General features: G+C 37.0%; 1 protein-coding gene across 1 annotated transcript in view; it reads left to right on the top strand.

Moving 5' to 3' along the window:
- The first annotated feature begins 527 nt into the window (after positions 1-527).
- Positions 528-15,987, top strand: part of KCND2 (potassium voltage-gated channel subfamily D member 2) — a 501,311-nt gene continuing 485,851 nt past the window's right edge. Inside the window, exon 1 of the mRNA XM_012474018.2 lies at positions 528-3,718. Coding sequence (XP_012329441.1) covers positions 2,604-3,718 — 1,115 coding nt within the window. The 5' untranslated portion in view covers positions 528-2,603. The remainder of the gene's footprint in view (positions 3,719-15,987) is intronic.

The raw sequence follows: 15,987 nt of genomic DNA, 5'->3' as shown, positions 1-15,987 counted from the left end.
AAATCAGACTTCTATTCTCAATCAATATAGATGAAGCCTCAGTATTGCCAAAGATCTTAATTACTATGCTGATGATGATTCAGTAATCTAGATTTAATTTTCAAAGGAATTTCAAAAGGAAACTACACATCTCATCCCACAACTATCCAAATGCAGACTCAAGCCTAAGTAGTACATCTCATATAAACACTAAAAAGGTGGGTGGGAGCGAAGGGGTTTGAGAATGTCTAGATGATGTGATTCTCTGTTGGACCAGTTAATTTTGATCCTTCACCTTCCTAAAGCATCCAAACCTTAGGCGCAGATTTAACTTCTCGCCATCCGCGCCATCTAGTGGCTGTATGTGTTATGTTTGGTTTTAAGGAAGATTCCTAATGACTCGGGGGCGGGGTACGCAAAAAACAAAACGGTTGGTCGCGACAATTTTCCTGTGTCTTTCCACATCAGTAACCCCTCATAAGAACACCTTTAACTACTTTAACCATTTTAAATATGCACAGCAATGCGCAGGGAGGCTGAAGGGGACGCACACTCTCAGAGACGCACGCCCCTTGACGATGACATTTAGAAAAGGGCTCCACATCCCTCTGTCATTCATAAAGGACGGGAAAAGGAGTTGTGGCAAGACCTCGACCGAGGAGACTCTCTGACTTCTTGGCAAGTTGGATAGATGGCATATTAATCCCTGCAACGTTAACAAACTGGTATGGAAAATAAATAAAAAAGAAAAAGAGGAAGTGCACTTAAAAATTCCGCCTCGGGGCTTTGCAGGTCTTGCCTTCCAGTCGCCCCCAGAAGACAACCAATTCCTGCGCATTCCGCTCCGCTCACCCTCCTTCCCAGCTTCTCTCGCTCTCTTTCCCCCCATTTTCCCACGCTCGCCTTGAACCGGGACTCGGCAGGCAGAAGCAAGGCACGGGTCCCCTTCCTCCTCTCCTCCACCAAACCACCGCAGCCCAGCGCGTGAAGCTTCCCTTTGTTCATCCGAGGCTCGCTCTCCTCCCCGGCAGATCCACCTGGATGCTCTCCCTCGGTGACATTTTGCGCCGGGGCTGGTGGGTGGCTGGGGTGGAGCGAGAAGAGCCCGAGGGGGCGGGGGCGGAGAAAGGTCAAGCCGAGGGAAAGGCAGGAGACGCCTTTCCTAACCTGCGTGGCGGGGCGTGCGTGCGGTTATTTATTTATTTTCTCCTTATTTATTGATCGCACTAGCAGAGCAGCGCGGGGAGCCCGGGGAGATGCGGGACCACCCACTGGCGGGGAAGCAGCGAGCAGCCCTCCCGCGCCCCCGCGCTGCCGAGCGCCTTCTGCCTCCGCGCTCGGACGAGAGCCCGTGCCGGCCCCGGCCCCGGCCCCGCCGCGCCGCCGCCGCCGCCTGCCCGGCAGCCCCGCAGCCCCGCCGCCCCGCAGCCCCGCACCGCGCCGGCCAGGCCCCCGCGACAGTGGCCCCGCAGTAAGTTGGCAGGAGCGGGTCCCCTCCGTTCTCGCCTCCCCCGCACCTTTTGAACTTGTTGCTGCTGCTCTGCTCGCCTGCGCCTGGCTTTTGGAAGGTGAAAAGGAGGAGGGAAGCACGGAGGGATGGGGGAAGGGGAAGAAGAGCTCGCTTGAGCTTTATTTATGCTCCCTCGGCGCATCGGATTCAGCTGCTCGCGAGCTGCTTTCTCTCCTCTTCCCTTTCCGGGTGCACGGCGAGGAGAAAGTCTCTTTGCAACTCAGCCCCGGCGCGCACTTGGCCAGGTATGTACCGCGGGCGCGGCGCGTTCGGCGCGGAGGCAGATGCTGCTGCCGCCACGGCGGCGGCGGCTGCCAGCTCCTGGGCTCTGTAACTGTCACACTGCACCTGAGCTGAACTTGAAAAGAGAGTGAAGGGGCGATTGGGCGAACGCTTTTGGCAGACACAGAGGGTGTTGTAGTCGTGGGGGAGGAGGATCCGTATTAACGCCCCCCACCGTGCCCACTGGCACATCACCTCAATCTCTGCAAATACAGCCCGAGGAGTAGAGGTGGCAGCTGGACCCCCAAAGAGAGACGTGGGGCAGCGGCTGTGACCGCATCCCCTGAGCTACAACAACAGGTCGCCTTTTTGAGACTCCTTTGGCGGGAAGGGCTACTTGGAAAGGAAGGTTTGAAAGAGTGAGAAGGGTAGGTGGAAGGGTTCCCTAATTCGTGGAAAGAATTGTATTGGGTGACTCTCGTTCGTGTTCTCTATCCTACACTCCACATACTGACCCCATATTCTCCAGACTGTGCGAAGGGAGAAATCGAAGACACCTGTTTGCAGAAACGGCTGCACCTGTGTGCTTATTTGTGCCAGAGGGTGACCTGGCTCACCTGCTGGAAGAGGTTTGCCTAGGTTTTGTTGGGGGTGATTGTTAGGACGTTGTATTTTGTTGCTGTCATTATTCCAAATACCTGTCTTGGAGGGAAACTTGCCCTTCTGAGAACTGTGACTTCACCAGGAGCCCTAGCTTGGAATAAGAGTGACCCCTCTGGACCACGTTTCTCAATAGTACTTTGCTTGACTGGAGGACGTGGGTGACTGTGGCTGCCTCGATTGACCCATTGTAGACGCCTCGGTATCCTTCGTGCCTCCACTTCAAGGAACCATGGCGGCGGGGGTGGCAGCGTGGCTGCCTTTTGCAAGGGCGGCGGCCATCGGGTGGATGCCTGTGGCCTCGGGACCCATGCCGGCTCCCCCGAGGCAGGAGAGGAAAAGGACCCAAGATGCTCTCATTGTGCTGAATGTGAGTGGCACCCGCTTCCAGACGTGGCAGGACACCCTGGAACGTTACCCGGACACTCTACTGGGCAGTTCTGAGAGGGACTTTTTCTACCATCCTGAGACTCAGCAGTATTTCTTTGACCGTGACCCAGACATCTTCCGCCACATCCTGAATTTCTACCGCACTGGGAAGCTCCACTATCCTCGCCACGAGTGCATCTCTGCTTACGATGAAGAATTGGCCTTCTTTGGCCTCATCCCGGAAATCATTGGCGACTGCTGTTATGAGGAGTACAAGGATCGCAGGCGAGAGAATGCCGAGCGCCTGCAGGACGACGCGGATACCGACACCACAGGAGAGAGCACGTTGCCCACCATGACTGCAAGGCAGAGGGTCTGGCGGGCCTTCGAGAACCCTCACACCAGCACAATGGCCCTGGTGTTCTACTATGTCACGGGGTTTTTCATTGCCGTGTCTGTCATCGCGAATGTGGTGGAAACGGTGCCATGTGGGTCAAGCCCAGGTCACATTAAAGAACTGCCCTGTGGGGAGCGGTATGCCGTGGCCTTCTTCTGCTTGGACACGGCCTGCGTCATGATCTTCACCGTTGAGTACTTGCTTCGCCTGGCTGCAGCGCCCAGTCGTTACCGTTTTGTGCGTAGTGTCATGAGTATCATCGACGTGGTGGCCATCCTGCCTTACTACATTGGGCTGGTGATGACAGACAATGAAGACGTCAGCGGAGCCTTTGTCACACTCCGTGTCTTCCGGGTCTTCAGGATCTTTAAGTTTTCCCGCCACTCTCAAGGCCTGCGCATCCTGGGGTACACACTGAAGAGCTGTGCTTCAGAATTGGGCTTCTTGCTTTTCTCGCTCACCATGGCTATCATCATCTTCGCTACAGTTATGTTCTACGCAGAGAAGGGGTCTTCGGCTAGCAAGTTCACCAGCATCCCTGCAGCCTTCTGGTATACCATCGTCACTATGACAACACTAGGGTAGGTACCATCGTGGAAAATGGGATGGAGGTTGAGTGTGGGTGGGGTGATTGTGGACCCATTAAGGTTATATGATAATTCAGGGGAAATCATTTATTTTTCTTTTCTAAGTGAGTTTAGAGAAGCATTATCTAAATGGTTTGGCAAAACTCTTTTGATCTGTGAAATGAGTATAAAACACAGGTTGAAGTATTAAGGAATCACTGGCAAATGTTTGAGCATTGATGCCTGAAAGGGATAAAGATACAAAGAAATTTTAGAATTCCTGAATATATGAAAGTATTAGCAATATTTATATTAATATATAAAAACATTATGACAATGAAAAAATCTATGCCCTAATAAAGACACAAATATATACAATATATATTGAAATGTCTAGAAAGTGCCTCAATGCATTTAAATGAAAAGTTTCTAGGTATATTTGAACTATTATTTTCATATGAATAGATAGTTATGGTGTGCATTTTCCCTCTAAGAACCATAATTCTTATTTTACATTGTAAAACATAGATTGGAGATGTAATTATCAAAGTATTTTATAATATGCACATATTCATATGTATGCACTTTAGGTTGATAGGTTATTTAGTGTTTTAGAATATCAAGGCTGAAACTGATCAACTCTACAATATGCAGTGGAATTAAATTTGCAACATATTTCAAACTCTAGGTTCATAGTTTCAAAAAAAGAAGCAAAAGACTGTCATCCACACATATTTTTTTTTAGAACGTAAAGATCCCATCAGGCAATGGGCCCACACCCATTAAATACACACAGAAGATAGAGCAGTATCTGGTAAGATTGATGGTCACCAGGGCTGGCTGTATTATGAAATGTGGGGTCCTAATTTCCTTTTAAGATTGTTCTGTGCATTCTTTTTTGGGAGGATAATGAAGTTTTGCAACCAAAGGGACAAATTTCTGAATTCATGTTGTTTTTCATAGACTTTTAGGGCTAGAATTAAGATTTTTTAGGTAGTCGAAAAAAGGAAAGGAGTCAAATGATTAATAATGTTAATCAAACTGCAGAAAAGTAGCAACATTTTGCTTATTAGAGAATCTAATAAAATAAAATGGTTAGAGCCTTTTACTTTTATGAGTTCTTAGATAAGCTAGGGAGTGAGGTTGGTGCCTTTTTTTCAGCTTTATGCTACTATTATTGCATAGGTAATCAGCTCAGTGAGGATTTGGTAATGGCTATAAGAAAAAAGTTATTCCCAAGGCTACTCTTTAAGCTTTGTGTTTCTGGATAATTTAATTGGCTTCTTTAAATGACATTGTTGTTAAAGTTGACTTAATTTTATTGGACATACTGTGTTGTACAGAATTTCTCCTGTCATATGGCCAACTAATGGAATATTTTATATATGAAGAATTTTAGGCTAAGTTAAACAAGAAATTGTGGTAAAGAAAAATACAATGATTTATGAATTTTATTAAGTCTTATATATTTTTAAAGACCTACTGGTACATTTAGAAAATGAATTAGTGAAAATCCATGTTCTTTTTCTTATATTTCCCTTTTATCTTGTTTGTAAATTTGTGACAGTTTATAAGGATGATGCAGAATGCCTTCGCAGTGTAGGTGCTTATTCTTTATCAAAGAGGTTTTTGTTGTCTGTCATTTTGTAGCTTGAAATCTTTATTAGGGACAAATGGGTAGTACAAATCACTATCATGACGTCAAATCAGAAGCATACCTGAATAAAAAAGAGGATTCTGTTTTAATAGGAAGAGAGAACTATTAAAATGAAATACACCTCAAAAATTTGGTATATATGGCTGTTTTTTTATGAGGTATCAGTGAGTCATTGTAATGCTATATGGTATCTACATGATTGACTATAGGTATGAAATGAATGTTGATGAGAATTCTAATTTCATGTCACTAATATTTCTATACTAGAGTTAAGAAGTGAGCATTATTTCAAAACTTGTTTCTGGAAATGACTTTACAATTTTTATTTTATTTTGAAGCTTATTTTCCTTTCAAGGAAAAAAATGAGGAAACATTCAACATTAGTGATAATTTTTTATTATGTAAATAAAATACTTCAAAGCACTTATTTTTTGAAATAATTTAAGAGATTGGATCATAATGCCTGAGTAAAATCTATGCAGTGGATTTAGTTCACATGTTCCATAGGTAAGTGGATTAGAAGCATTAAATACACACACTTTCTCAGAACTAGGAAGCTAAGTCGGAGTTACTTCAAAGACTTAGCTTCACTGAAGTTGAACATTTTAATTTTCAGAAAATTAAGCTAATTAATGATCCTGATGGAATATGGCAGTCATACTTTTAAGATGTGGAAATGTCGATGTAATCAAAATGAGAACATATATGGACAATTGACAAATCATATGTTTTATAATATAACAGAACTTCATAGGAAAATGTCTTTAATTTCTCCTAAAAATATATTTATTTCGTACTGTACCCTGAAGAAATAGATTCTTATAAGCCCTGCCTTTGTGATGCCATCTTTGTGACTCAACAGAGTTATTTAGTAATACAAAATATTCAACAAAAGCCATTACCAAACATTATTGTTTAGGCTGTAGTTCTATGCTTAGAGGATGAAGTTTCAGGTGTAAACTTTCTGGGAAATAATAGTTGAAGCTAATAGCCAACTATGTCTGAATGATTATCAAGAGTTTTTCCATTATATTATCTGAGCCCTTTTTATGTGGCTATTAATTTTAATGGAGCTAAATGTTCATCAATTAATGATAATAGAAGTGAAAATGTGGTTGTAAACAGTGGTTATCAGAAGTTTCAGCTCATATAAACATTATCTACATGAGAATAAATAACCAAGAGCTTTGCCATTCAGGACTGGCTGAATCATCTGTGGCTTCTTGATTATTTTAAACAATATTCAGTTGGTTTTTTGATCTGAAGAACCGAATGTGTCTATCTTAGAACCAATAACCATTTTATTCGCTCCTTGAAATATCAAATATATCATTAGACTATAACTTGACTATGTTTACTATATAAGTCATCATTTAATCTATCAGAAAAATGAATGCTTTAAAAAATGGTTTTCAGGCCACTTCATTTCCTGCTAAAGTAGGAAACATAGAAAGTACAGTTTTAAAAAATTGATGAAAAAATGTCAGATTTTTTTTTAAGTGTTTAGATCGAGTAGCCAGGTAGATCTGTCCCTCCATTTCATCCCTTCTTTCTGAGCATATGTCACAGGTCCCTGAATCACCCTTTTAACCACCTGGCTTCCCTTTCCATAATGGAAACTCTAGTTACTGCTATTAATTGCCTTAGTAGAAAAAAACCTGGAACTCCTCTTTTGTCCTAAAGTCCTTCAGAAAATAACATCCAGTTGTGATTTTTCATTTAGATGGTAGTACTCAAATCTTGCTAAACTTAGGAAATTTCTAAATGTTCCCCAGTAATCAAAAACTATTTTGTAGGCCAGGCATGGTGGCTCACGCCTATAATCCCAGCACTTTGGGAGGCTGAGGAGGGCGGATCACGAGGTCAAGAGATCGAGACCATCCTGGTCAACAAGGTGAAACCCCGTCTCTACTAAAAAATAAAAAAATTAGCTGGGCATGGTGGCGCAGGCCTGTAGTCCCAGCTACTCGGGAGGCTGAGGCAGGAGAATTGCTTGAACCCAGGAGGCGGAGGTTGCGGTGAGCCGAGATCGCGCCATTGCACTCCAGCCTGGGTAACAAGAGTGAATCTCCATCTCAAAAACAAAAAAACAAAAAACTATTTTGTAAAAATGTACTAAACAGCTTCAAGCTTCAGATTACTATTGCACCTCATATACATGATTTGGAAATTAGAAGTGGCACATTGAATAATTTGAAGGGTTATTATTATGTTAAGTAATATTAATATTTGCATTCTTGATCTTGATTATTGCTCATTCTGACGATTTTTTAAAAGAAGCAATTGTATTACCCATAATATAAAACTTAAGAATTTCAGAAGTGTCATTTCCATGGTCCATATCACTTTAATTTTAAAACAAAGTTGTTTTCATCAAAGTTTTTAATATGGGAAAGTTACTACATGGCATTTCTGTAAAGATTATGCTTAGAGATAAGTTTTGTACTTTTAACTATATAAATTCTGATTTCAGAACAAATTTCTGAAAGTAAAATTTTAATTTATACTGTATATTTATCTAAAACAACTATGGTAGTGTTACATCTTTGCTGCCAGAAAGCTTAGTATAATTGTCTATTACATTTCAATTTTTGTGTGTTTGATGAATTATTAATTTTAAGAAACAAAAAAAAAAAGTTTTCAATTAACTTTTCTTTAAGTGAATGTATCAGGAAAATTCCTTTAGCAATGTATCAGGAAAATTCCTTTTTTTTAGAATGGCATACTTGGAAATGAATTATCATATGCATATAAATGATCAAATCTATGCTACATAATGATATTATGTTATAATTATATATCGTTGAAGAGAAGGATAAACTTTTAAATACCATTCTGCTACCTGTCACTATTGTGATTATATAGCTTTGGGTAATGTCAGGAGTATATCTTGCAGAATCATTTATGTAGAGGCTTAAAGTTGGCCCAGCTGTTAGTGAAATGGGTGAAATTATCTTCTCTTGTGCCAAGATCTATACATAAAATTTGCCAATGCATTAATATAAAACTCTTTAAAAGGTAGGAAGTACCAAAATTTATCTTTCTGGTAAGGAGCCATACTATGAGTAACATCTATTTTTATTTTGACATACTATGACATATTTTTGTAAAGTTCTTTATAGAAAATGTTAGTTGATGGGAGTTGAAAATGAACTTTTAAAGAAATGTAGAGAAATGTGGTTTGAATTCCTCTTTTAGAATTACAAGTAACCAAATCTTATGTGTCTTCATTCTGTTTTAGCCATAACTTGAATTAGAGACAATATTTGATGTAGAATTTAAAAATATGTATGTTAATCCAGCCTCTAGTACTTCAGCATTTACTTGGTTGCCAGACAGAGGTATTTCAGAAAAGGGATAATATGTGTTGTTTCAACATAGTACCCTAGAGAAAATGCTATTTTCTAATTTTCGGTGGGTCTGTTATGTTATTCTTTTTTATTTTTAATTTCCCTTTAGACTATTGAAAAACTGTCTTACTTTATTTTTATATTTACATCATTTACTTCTGAACATTCCTCTCAATTATAGTCATCTTTGAAAATGAGTCACTGAAGTTCAAATTTCTTATTACCTGATCTCTACATTCCTGGTGGAAGAAAGTGACCCGTAATATATTTAAAATTCATAATTTTATACGTGTAAGAATTGTGTAGTTTGTCCATAACTACATAATTAAATAGCAGCAATATTTTTTGAAATTTCACTTTTATACTCATTTTCTTCTGAAGGCTCTAAAACATTATCTAGAAATTTGTTATAATAATTATCTGGGGACTGTTGCTGATTACACAGGGATAAGAGAAGGAATACATTTGCTATTTATTCCATTAATATAGTGCATTTCTCTCAGTTCTATTGATGTGAATCACTCTCTCTACATTCTTCAGTATTACTACTGGCTCTTCATTTATTCACACAGCACTGAGGTTTATCATGGTGGTGCCCATCTGATATAATATTACGTTGTGTTCTCATCCAGTGAACTTTCAGTCCATTTGTGGGCAAACTGCTCAAAAGTGAGTCTTTTACCTGGTCTGATGGAAAAGAGAGGAATTCAGTTATTTTGTCCTAATTTCCTAAAATAGTTGGCCTATAAGTCATTAAAAGTATACAATTTAACTTCTCTTTTCATCGAAAAAAGATGAATGGCGAAAAGAACATTCACTGAAAAGGAAGTATATTTTTTCTTTTAGAGTTGTGATAATGAATTCATTCCCTTTCTCCCTTCTACTCTCCATATATCTTATGTTGATTTCTGAGCAGGGATACACACACATGTGTGTATGTATGTGTAAGCATTGTTCTCCCACTAGCTTCTGTAGCTAGATTTGATGATGTGGGATAGTCTGATACTGAAAAGAAACCCAGAGGTATAACACCATTTCTGTGCATATTTGTACTGCTCTTTGAATGTTTTGCCCTTTAGTTTTCTCCTTTGAGAGCCAGCCTTTACATTGACCTTCTCCATGAAGGCATCTCAGCCTCTCAAACAAGCCTACATCACTATAGTTGGAATTAGGCTTGATATTAGTAAGTGCCATCTTATATATAATTTATGGTTTTACCTCTTGACTTTCTAACTAAATTGAAAGGCTTTTGAGGTTTTAGTGTATACCTTCTGGGGAGTTATTACTAGTTCAGTGCTCAAATGTAGAAAAATATCTATGTTAATGTGTTGCTGATCCTGGTGTGAGATGGCACTTGTACACCATGGAGAGCTCCTTAGACATGGAGCTGTGCCATCTCAACATTAGCAATAGTCTGCTACTCTAGGCCAATTTATTTTGCTTTGTTCAATGTTAAAAGTATTTAAATTTGTTATTTGAACATTTTGCCCTCTGATCTACCAAATCTACCCTTTTAATTTTTCTCTTTTTAATTGGGAAGGGCTGTGAGTCCTCAACTTTTTTATCCATAACTAATTATTCTGCATAAGTTAGAATTAATGACTGTTAATTGCCATTTTTTTTTATCAGTTTGCTTTCTGGTAAAAGCCAGGTAAATTTCAAATGCCTCTGGGAGGCATATGGAAATACTTTATGATATAAGTGAATCAATATAGAAATATACTGCCTTCTCTTGAAAGCTCAGTTCCTTACTTAAATATGAATAAATTAAAAAGCCCATGGTCAAAAGATACTTTGATGACACTTCATCACAAGAAAGGTGTTCTCTCTTAGTAACACAAGCTCGAACTTTTTTTTAATCCAAGTTTTCTCATTTATGCATAAACTAGAATTGTTGAAAAATAGGAAAAATATTGTCTATAAATGACATAAGAGATAGATGCAATTTCCGTCAGAAAAAGTTCAATGTAATTTCTGTCAGGATAAAGTTAACATTCTAAGGAATTATAAAGCAGATATACAAAATGTAAAGATAAATGTAGGTATATATTCTAGCGTAATGCCATCCATTTTGCCTTGGGAATTTTGACAAGTCTGTTATGTAATGATGATCTAAATCACAAAAAGTGTAGGGGGAGTAGGGAATGAGTTACTAGAGGTTAATAATGAGAAAAAATAACATTGAAAGAGTAGGATGACAGTTGAGATAATGTCAAATAGAATAGGAAGATTTTGTCCTGAAAGTAAAAGGTCTTGTCTTTTTTTGCTTTTATGTGGACCTAATTCTTCCATCTTCTTCATTTTCTTCACTTTTAATAATACCAGTAATAATGCTGTTGGAAACCCAAAGTAATACCAGTAACATGAACTTTCAGGGAATCAAACTATGGCTCACAGAGTTCAATTCAATGTAACAGACCTTTATTGATCACTTGCTACCTGTCATGGACCACAGTAGTAACCACAAAGGTCAATTTCCTCACCTTAAGAACTATTTAGAACCAAATAGTGGAAGAGTCAGAAATAAACACGTAAATATATAATGCTATGTAGAGATGAGTGCCGTTAACAAAATAAATTTGGATAACAAGCCTACTATTTTACATAGGAGACAAATAAGGCTTTTCCAAAGGGGTGGCATTTAAGCCATTGGCTGATTGAAGGGATGAAGTGATTTTCTGACTATCTGGATGAAGAACATTAGAGGAAGAGAGAAAAAAAAGTACAAAGACATCAAGGTGGGATGAGGTTTCATAAATTCTATCTAATGTCCCTGTAATAGAAGCAAAGGGGTCAAGGGGCTTAGAATCAAATGGAATCTGAAAAGTAGTTAGGACTAGACAAGGTAGGATATTATAGACCACAGTACAGATTTCTGATTTCATCTAAGATGAAAAGGGGAACCATTAGAGAGTTGTGAGCATGGTAGAGATAGGATATGATTTCTGTATGAAAAGGAGCACATGCTCTAAAACATCTAAGACACTTTTAAATGGTCACTTTAAATTTAACTTATTTACCATAAATACATTTTCATCCTTCGTTAGTTTGTTATATTTACCTTACTGATGATACAAATAAACCTGGTTCAAATGAAACTGAATTCCATATTTTAGCTGAAAAGACAAGGCTGGTGCTCCGTGGATATGGAATTATTTGGGAACTGATACAGATAATTATTTATTTTGAATATAGATTTGCATACTTACAGTGGTCAATTCTAATATTAGTGTTCAAGAATATTACATACATTTCAAATTCTATTTAAAAGATTTTCATTCCTTTTGTGTCACTTTGCAGTAAGTACATATATATCTTCTCCAGGTGTTTTGTTAGTCTTATAAGCTTGAAAGACAAAATGCTTTACATGTCTTAAAATCTGTGAAGATTGCCATAGGATATGTATTTTTTAGCACAAATTGACACCATGTTTATAGTAGATGTATAATGAAAACTTGCAGAAGCAATGCTTTGATAGGAATCACCATGCTGAAGAATAAAATATAACCATGAATGGATAATTGGGAATACTCAGGTTTAAAGAAACAAAAATTGGATTAACATCATAAAAATACAAAAAAAAAGTATATGCTTTCCAGATAAACAAATTGTGAAATAGTTTTTGAATCTAAAGGAATTTAGTGTGGCATCTCACTTTGGCATGCTGTTTCCATGAAGATATTTGCCCTCCAGATAATTCTGCATCTTACCTAAAGTTCTCTCCGGAGGCCTATTTCCTGATGAAGCAAGCTAAAACACACACACACACACACACACACACACACTCTGTTTCTCTCTCTCTCTCTCTCTCTCTCTCTCCCTCTCCCCCTCCCTCTCCAACCTTTCGCTGGTTTTCCTTTCATCATGCTGTAGAAATTAAGGCTGCCTAACCCTATACCATCTTAGAGCACTTTGGAAAAATGAAATTCTTCTCCATATTGTTTCATATAGCACATTCAAACTTATGAGAATATGTCAAAATTGTACCAAATGAGATGTTTTTGTATTTTTCTAAATTAGATCAACCTAATAATGCACATTAGACAAGAAATTGAATCAGGAAGGAATGTGCCCTACAGACTCTTCCTATTGTCTGATTTTTTGCTTTGGTCCAAAAGTATTAAAATTGTGGAATTTTGACTTGCTGGGCTCTTTATAAATCATTTTGTAAAAACTTCTCAGTTATACTTGAAGAAACTAAGGTGGAGTGTAGTCATGAAATTTATAGGGTCTATTAGTAGAAGAACCTAAGCTAGATTTCTGGAGGATCATTTGAAGTCCAGTGTTGTTTACAGCACTATACACTGGAGGCTTCCCCCATTATATTTCTTTCTCTATTTTATACCTATCCCCACCATTAAACAAAATATTAACAACATAACAGAGCAGTATCACCAAGCAGTATATGTGCAGGTCTAAAAGTTTCTCCATATTTTAATTACAATTCTGATGATGACTTTGTATTTTATTTATAATTTTTAAACTAATGAGAGACTATGAACTAGTAACAAAGATAAACAAATTCATGTAGTAAATAACAGAAAACTAAGAATATTGTTCCACTGGTATTACCTTTACTGTGACCTTTCTGAGATAAGAATAAAGTGTAGCAGTTTTAACTTGCATTTTATTAAACTCAGTGATTTGTCATTGGATTCTTTTTAGTTTTTCAACCTGGAAATATTTACTCTGGTAATAGCACTGTATTTATATTTTCACAATGCATAATATTTTATTATCTTCAGCTTTGTGTTCAAATTCAAGGCTGAACATATAGGAGCCAATAATACAGAAAACATCAAACCTGAAAATATCTCACAAGACTAGTTTATTCTTGTGAAATTAGGTATGAGAATTGATGTCGATAGTCAATTGGTTTTCAGATACTTTATTGTATTTTGTAAAATGTTATATTAGTTTTTGCAAATATATAAAATCAAGAGAGTGTTAACAGTCTTTCTGTTCATATTGTCTATTTTATTAGAACATTAGTATAGTTAGAAAAAAATGCACTAATTTCAAAACATCTCATAGACATTCACAAGAGGATACATTACTGTGAAATAGTATATAAGAATAGATGTCAAAAAGAAATTACTTTCATTTCAATAAGTTCTTAATTATTGAAAATCAAATAAATATTATTTCTAATCCTTTATAGTTTGCCTTGCATCTTTTAAATATTTGCAATAAAGGGCAGTTGTTTTGAAAAACATAATTAATTTAGAAGTACACATGTTGATCTGTTGTCTACTATTCTTTTTTTAGTATATAATTTCTGCTTTTGGATTTAAAATTTTATTAATTTGATGCAAAATCTCAGAAGAAAACACAGTAAATATCCTATTACAGAGAAAAAGAATGTAGTTTAGAAAATGGCTATCTACTCTTTTTTATGGAAATAGTACACTTTATTCACTTTATTCAGGGTTGGCACGATCCTAGAGTAGTGATAAGTAAAATGCCATCAATTTTGCAAAGAATTTTATTATTTTTATGGAAAGAGTCCAAATACATTCATAGTTATCTAAATGAAAGGTACAATTATTTTATTTTAAAAAAATTAAAGGGAGAATTTTTCCATCAAGCAGCAAGTGTTGGCAATATGTTCTGAAATATCCTATTTAAAGCAAAAACTTTGAATAAATTAAGAAATCACTTTGTAGACCACTCATATTCCTTTTACTTCTGTTTTCTTTATTATTTTCTGCAGTATTTCACAATTTTTGGATCGGTACATATTGTTTTAATATTACTAAAATGAGTGAATGTGTAATGTGTACTCAAATATGCATTTTGGGAAGCACACACATATAGGTCAATACAAAATGTATAGAGGTGTAAATAGTATATACACATGCATGTATTGATATATAGATACATGTCTCTCTTATTTTTCTGGGAAGACATAAACTATTGATGATAATATTTTTAAAAAGATCTGGGCATGCGGGAGATAGAAAAAGCCATTTTAAATTTCATTTTGCACAAGAACATTACAAATAGGTGCTATACATTACACACTGGGGTCGCTAGGGGTGTAAGAGAGGGACAGCTAGGAGTGGAGAGGCTGGGAGGGATAACATGGGGAGAAATGTCAGTTACAGGTGATGGGGGTGATGGAGGAAGCAAACCACCTTGCCAAGTATGTATATGCAACAATCCTGCATGATCAGAACAGGTACCCCAGAACCTAAAGTACGATTAAAAAAAAAATAGGTTCTATACGAGGGATTGCTATTATATTGTTATTACTATTAAATATATAACAATATTAGATATAGTACATATTTGCCTTGCATAAGAAAACATATCTAGTGAATCACACCAATAGACAATTAGGCAGGAAATAATTACCGAAGAGCTGTTGATTGATGACACACCGCAAATCAAAAGGCATTTCCTACTTAAAAACTAGAATTTTGAGTCACCATACAAAACATATTTTTAAGTTAGAAATTCAACATTTAATGACTTGGGGTTACTAAATTATAAAAGTCCTATGATCCTAACAGACTTGTTTTGAAATTATATACTTCATTACTTTTTTACTCTGTCCATTTTCAAGGAGGAGTTGAAACAGTTTACTGTCAAATAAACCAATATGAGTAAGCAAGCATCAAGTATTAAAGGTGATGGATAATGATGGAGAATAAAAATTATGTTAAATAAAACATTGCTGAGCATAAAATCATCTTTGAATTTCCTGGCAGACAAAGAAAAGCAGGAAGTATAGTATTATATGTTTCATAGCTATTTAAGAAAAGAAAGTATCTTATTTCCTATAAAGTTATCTGTATGAAGAGTTTTTTAGAGCATATTATCTAATAGAAATTTGTGACAAAATCATTATAAGCAGGTTATTTAATAACATAATGAAGTGTGTCTGCACAAGTACTTTAAATATTCTAAAAATATTTAGAAGTATTTTTGATTTGGCTATACCATATATAAATATTTATAAAGCAAAGTGATAATATTATAGACACATAAAGGTGCTTTCATAGGAAATATGCCTAATTGGATCAAAATACACAACTCTCAAATGATTGTGAGATTCATATATAGAGTTTATTAAATCTAGAGTGATGTTTCTTAATATAGGCTGAGAATCATCAGGATTAGGATTACCTGGAATACTTACTAAAAATTAATATTCTGGGAGTTCACCTAAAACAATATAAATAGGCTTTGGAGGTGGGAACCATGATGTCAGCATTTTCAATTCTAATATCACGTTTAAGAACAACTGAAGAGCTGTGGATCTACAGGTTTTT

The sequence above is a fragment of the Aotus nancymaae genome, unplaced genomic scaffold, assembly GCF_030222135.1.
Source record: "Aotus nancymaae isolate 86718 unplaced genomic scaffold, 86718_ANA_hifiasm-v0.15.2.pri h1tg000002l, whole genome shotgun sequence".
Classification (NCBI taxonomy): Eukaryota; Metazoa; Chordata; class Mammalia; order Primates; family Aotidae; genus Aotus; species Aotus nancymaae.
The sequence above is the reverse complement of the archived record's forward strand: the minus strand, read 5'-3'. Positions and strand labels throughout refer to the sequence as shown.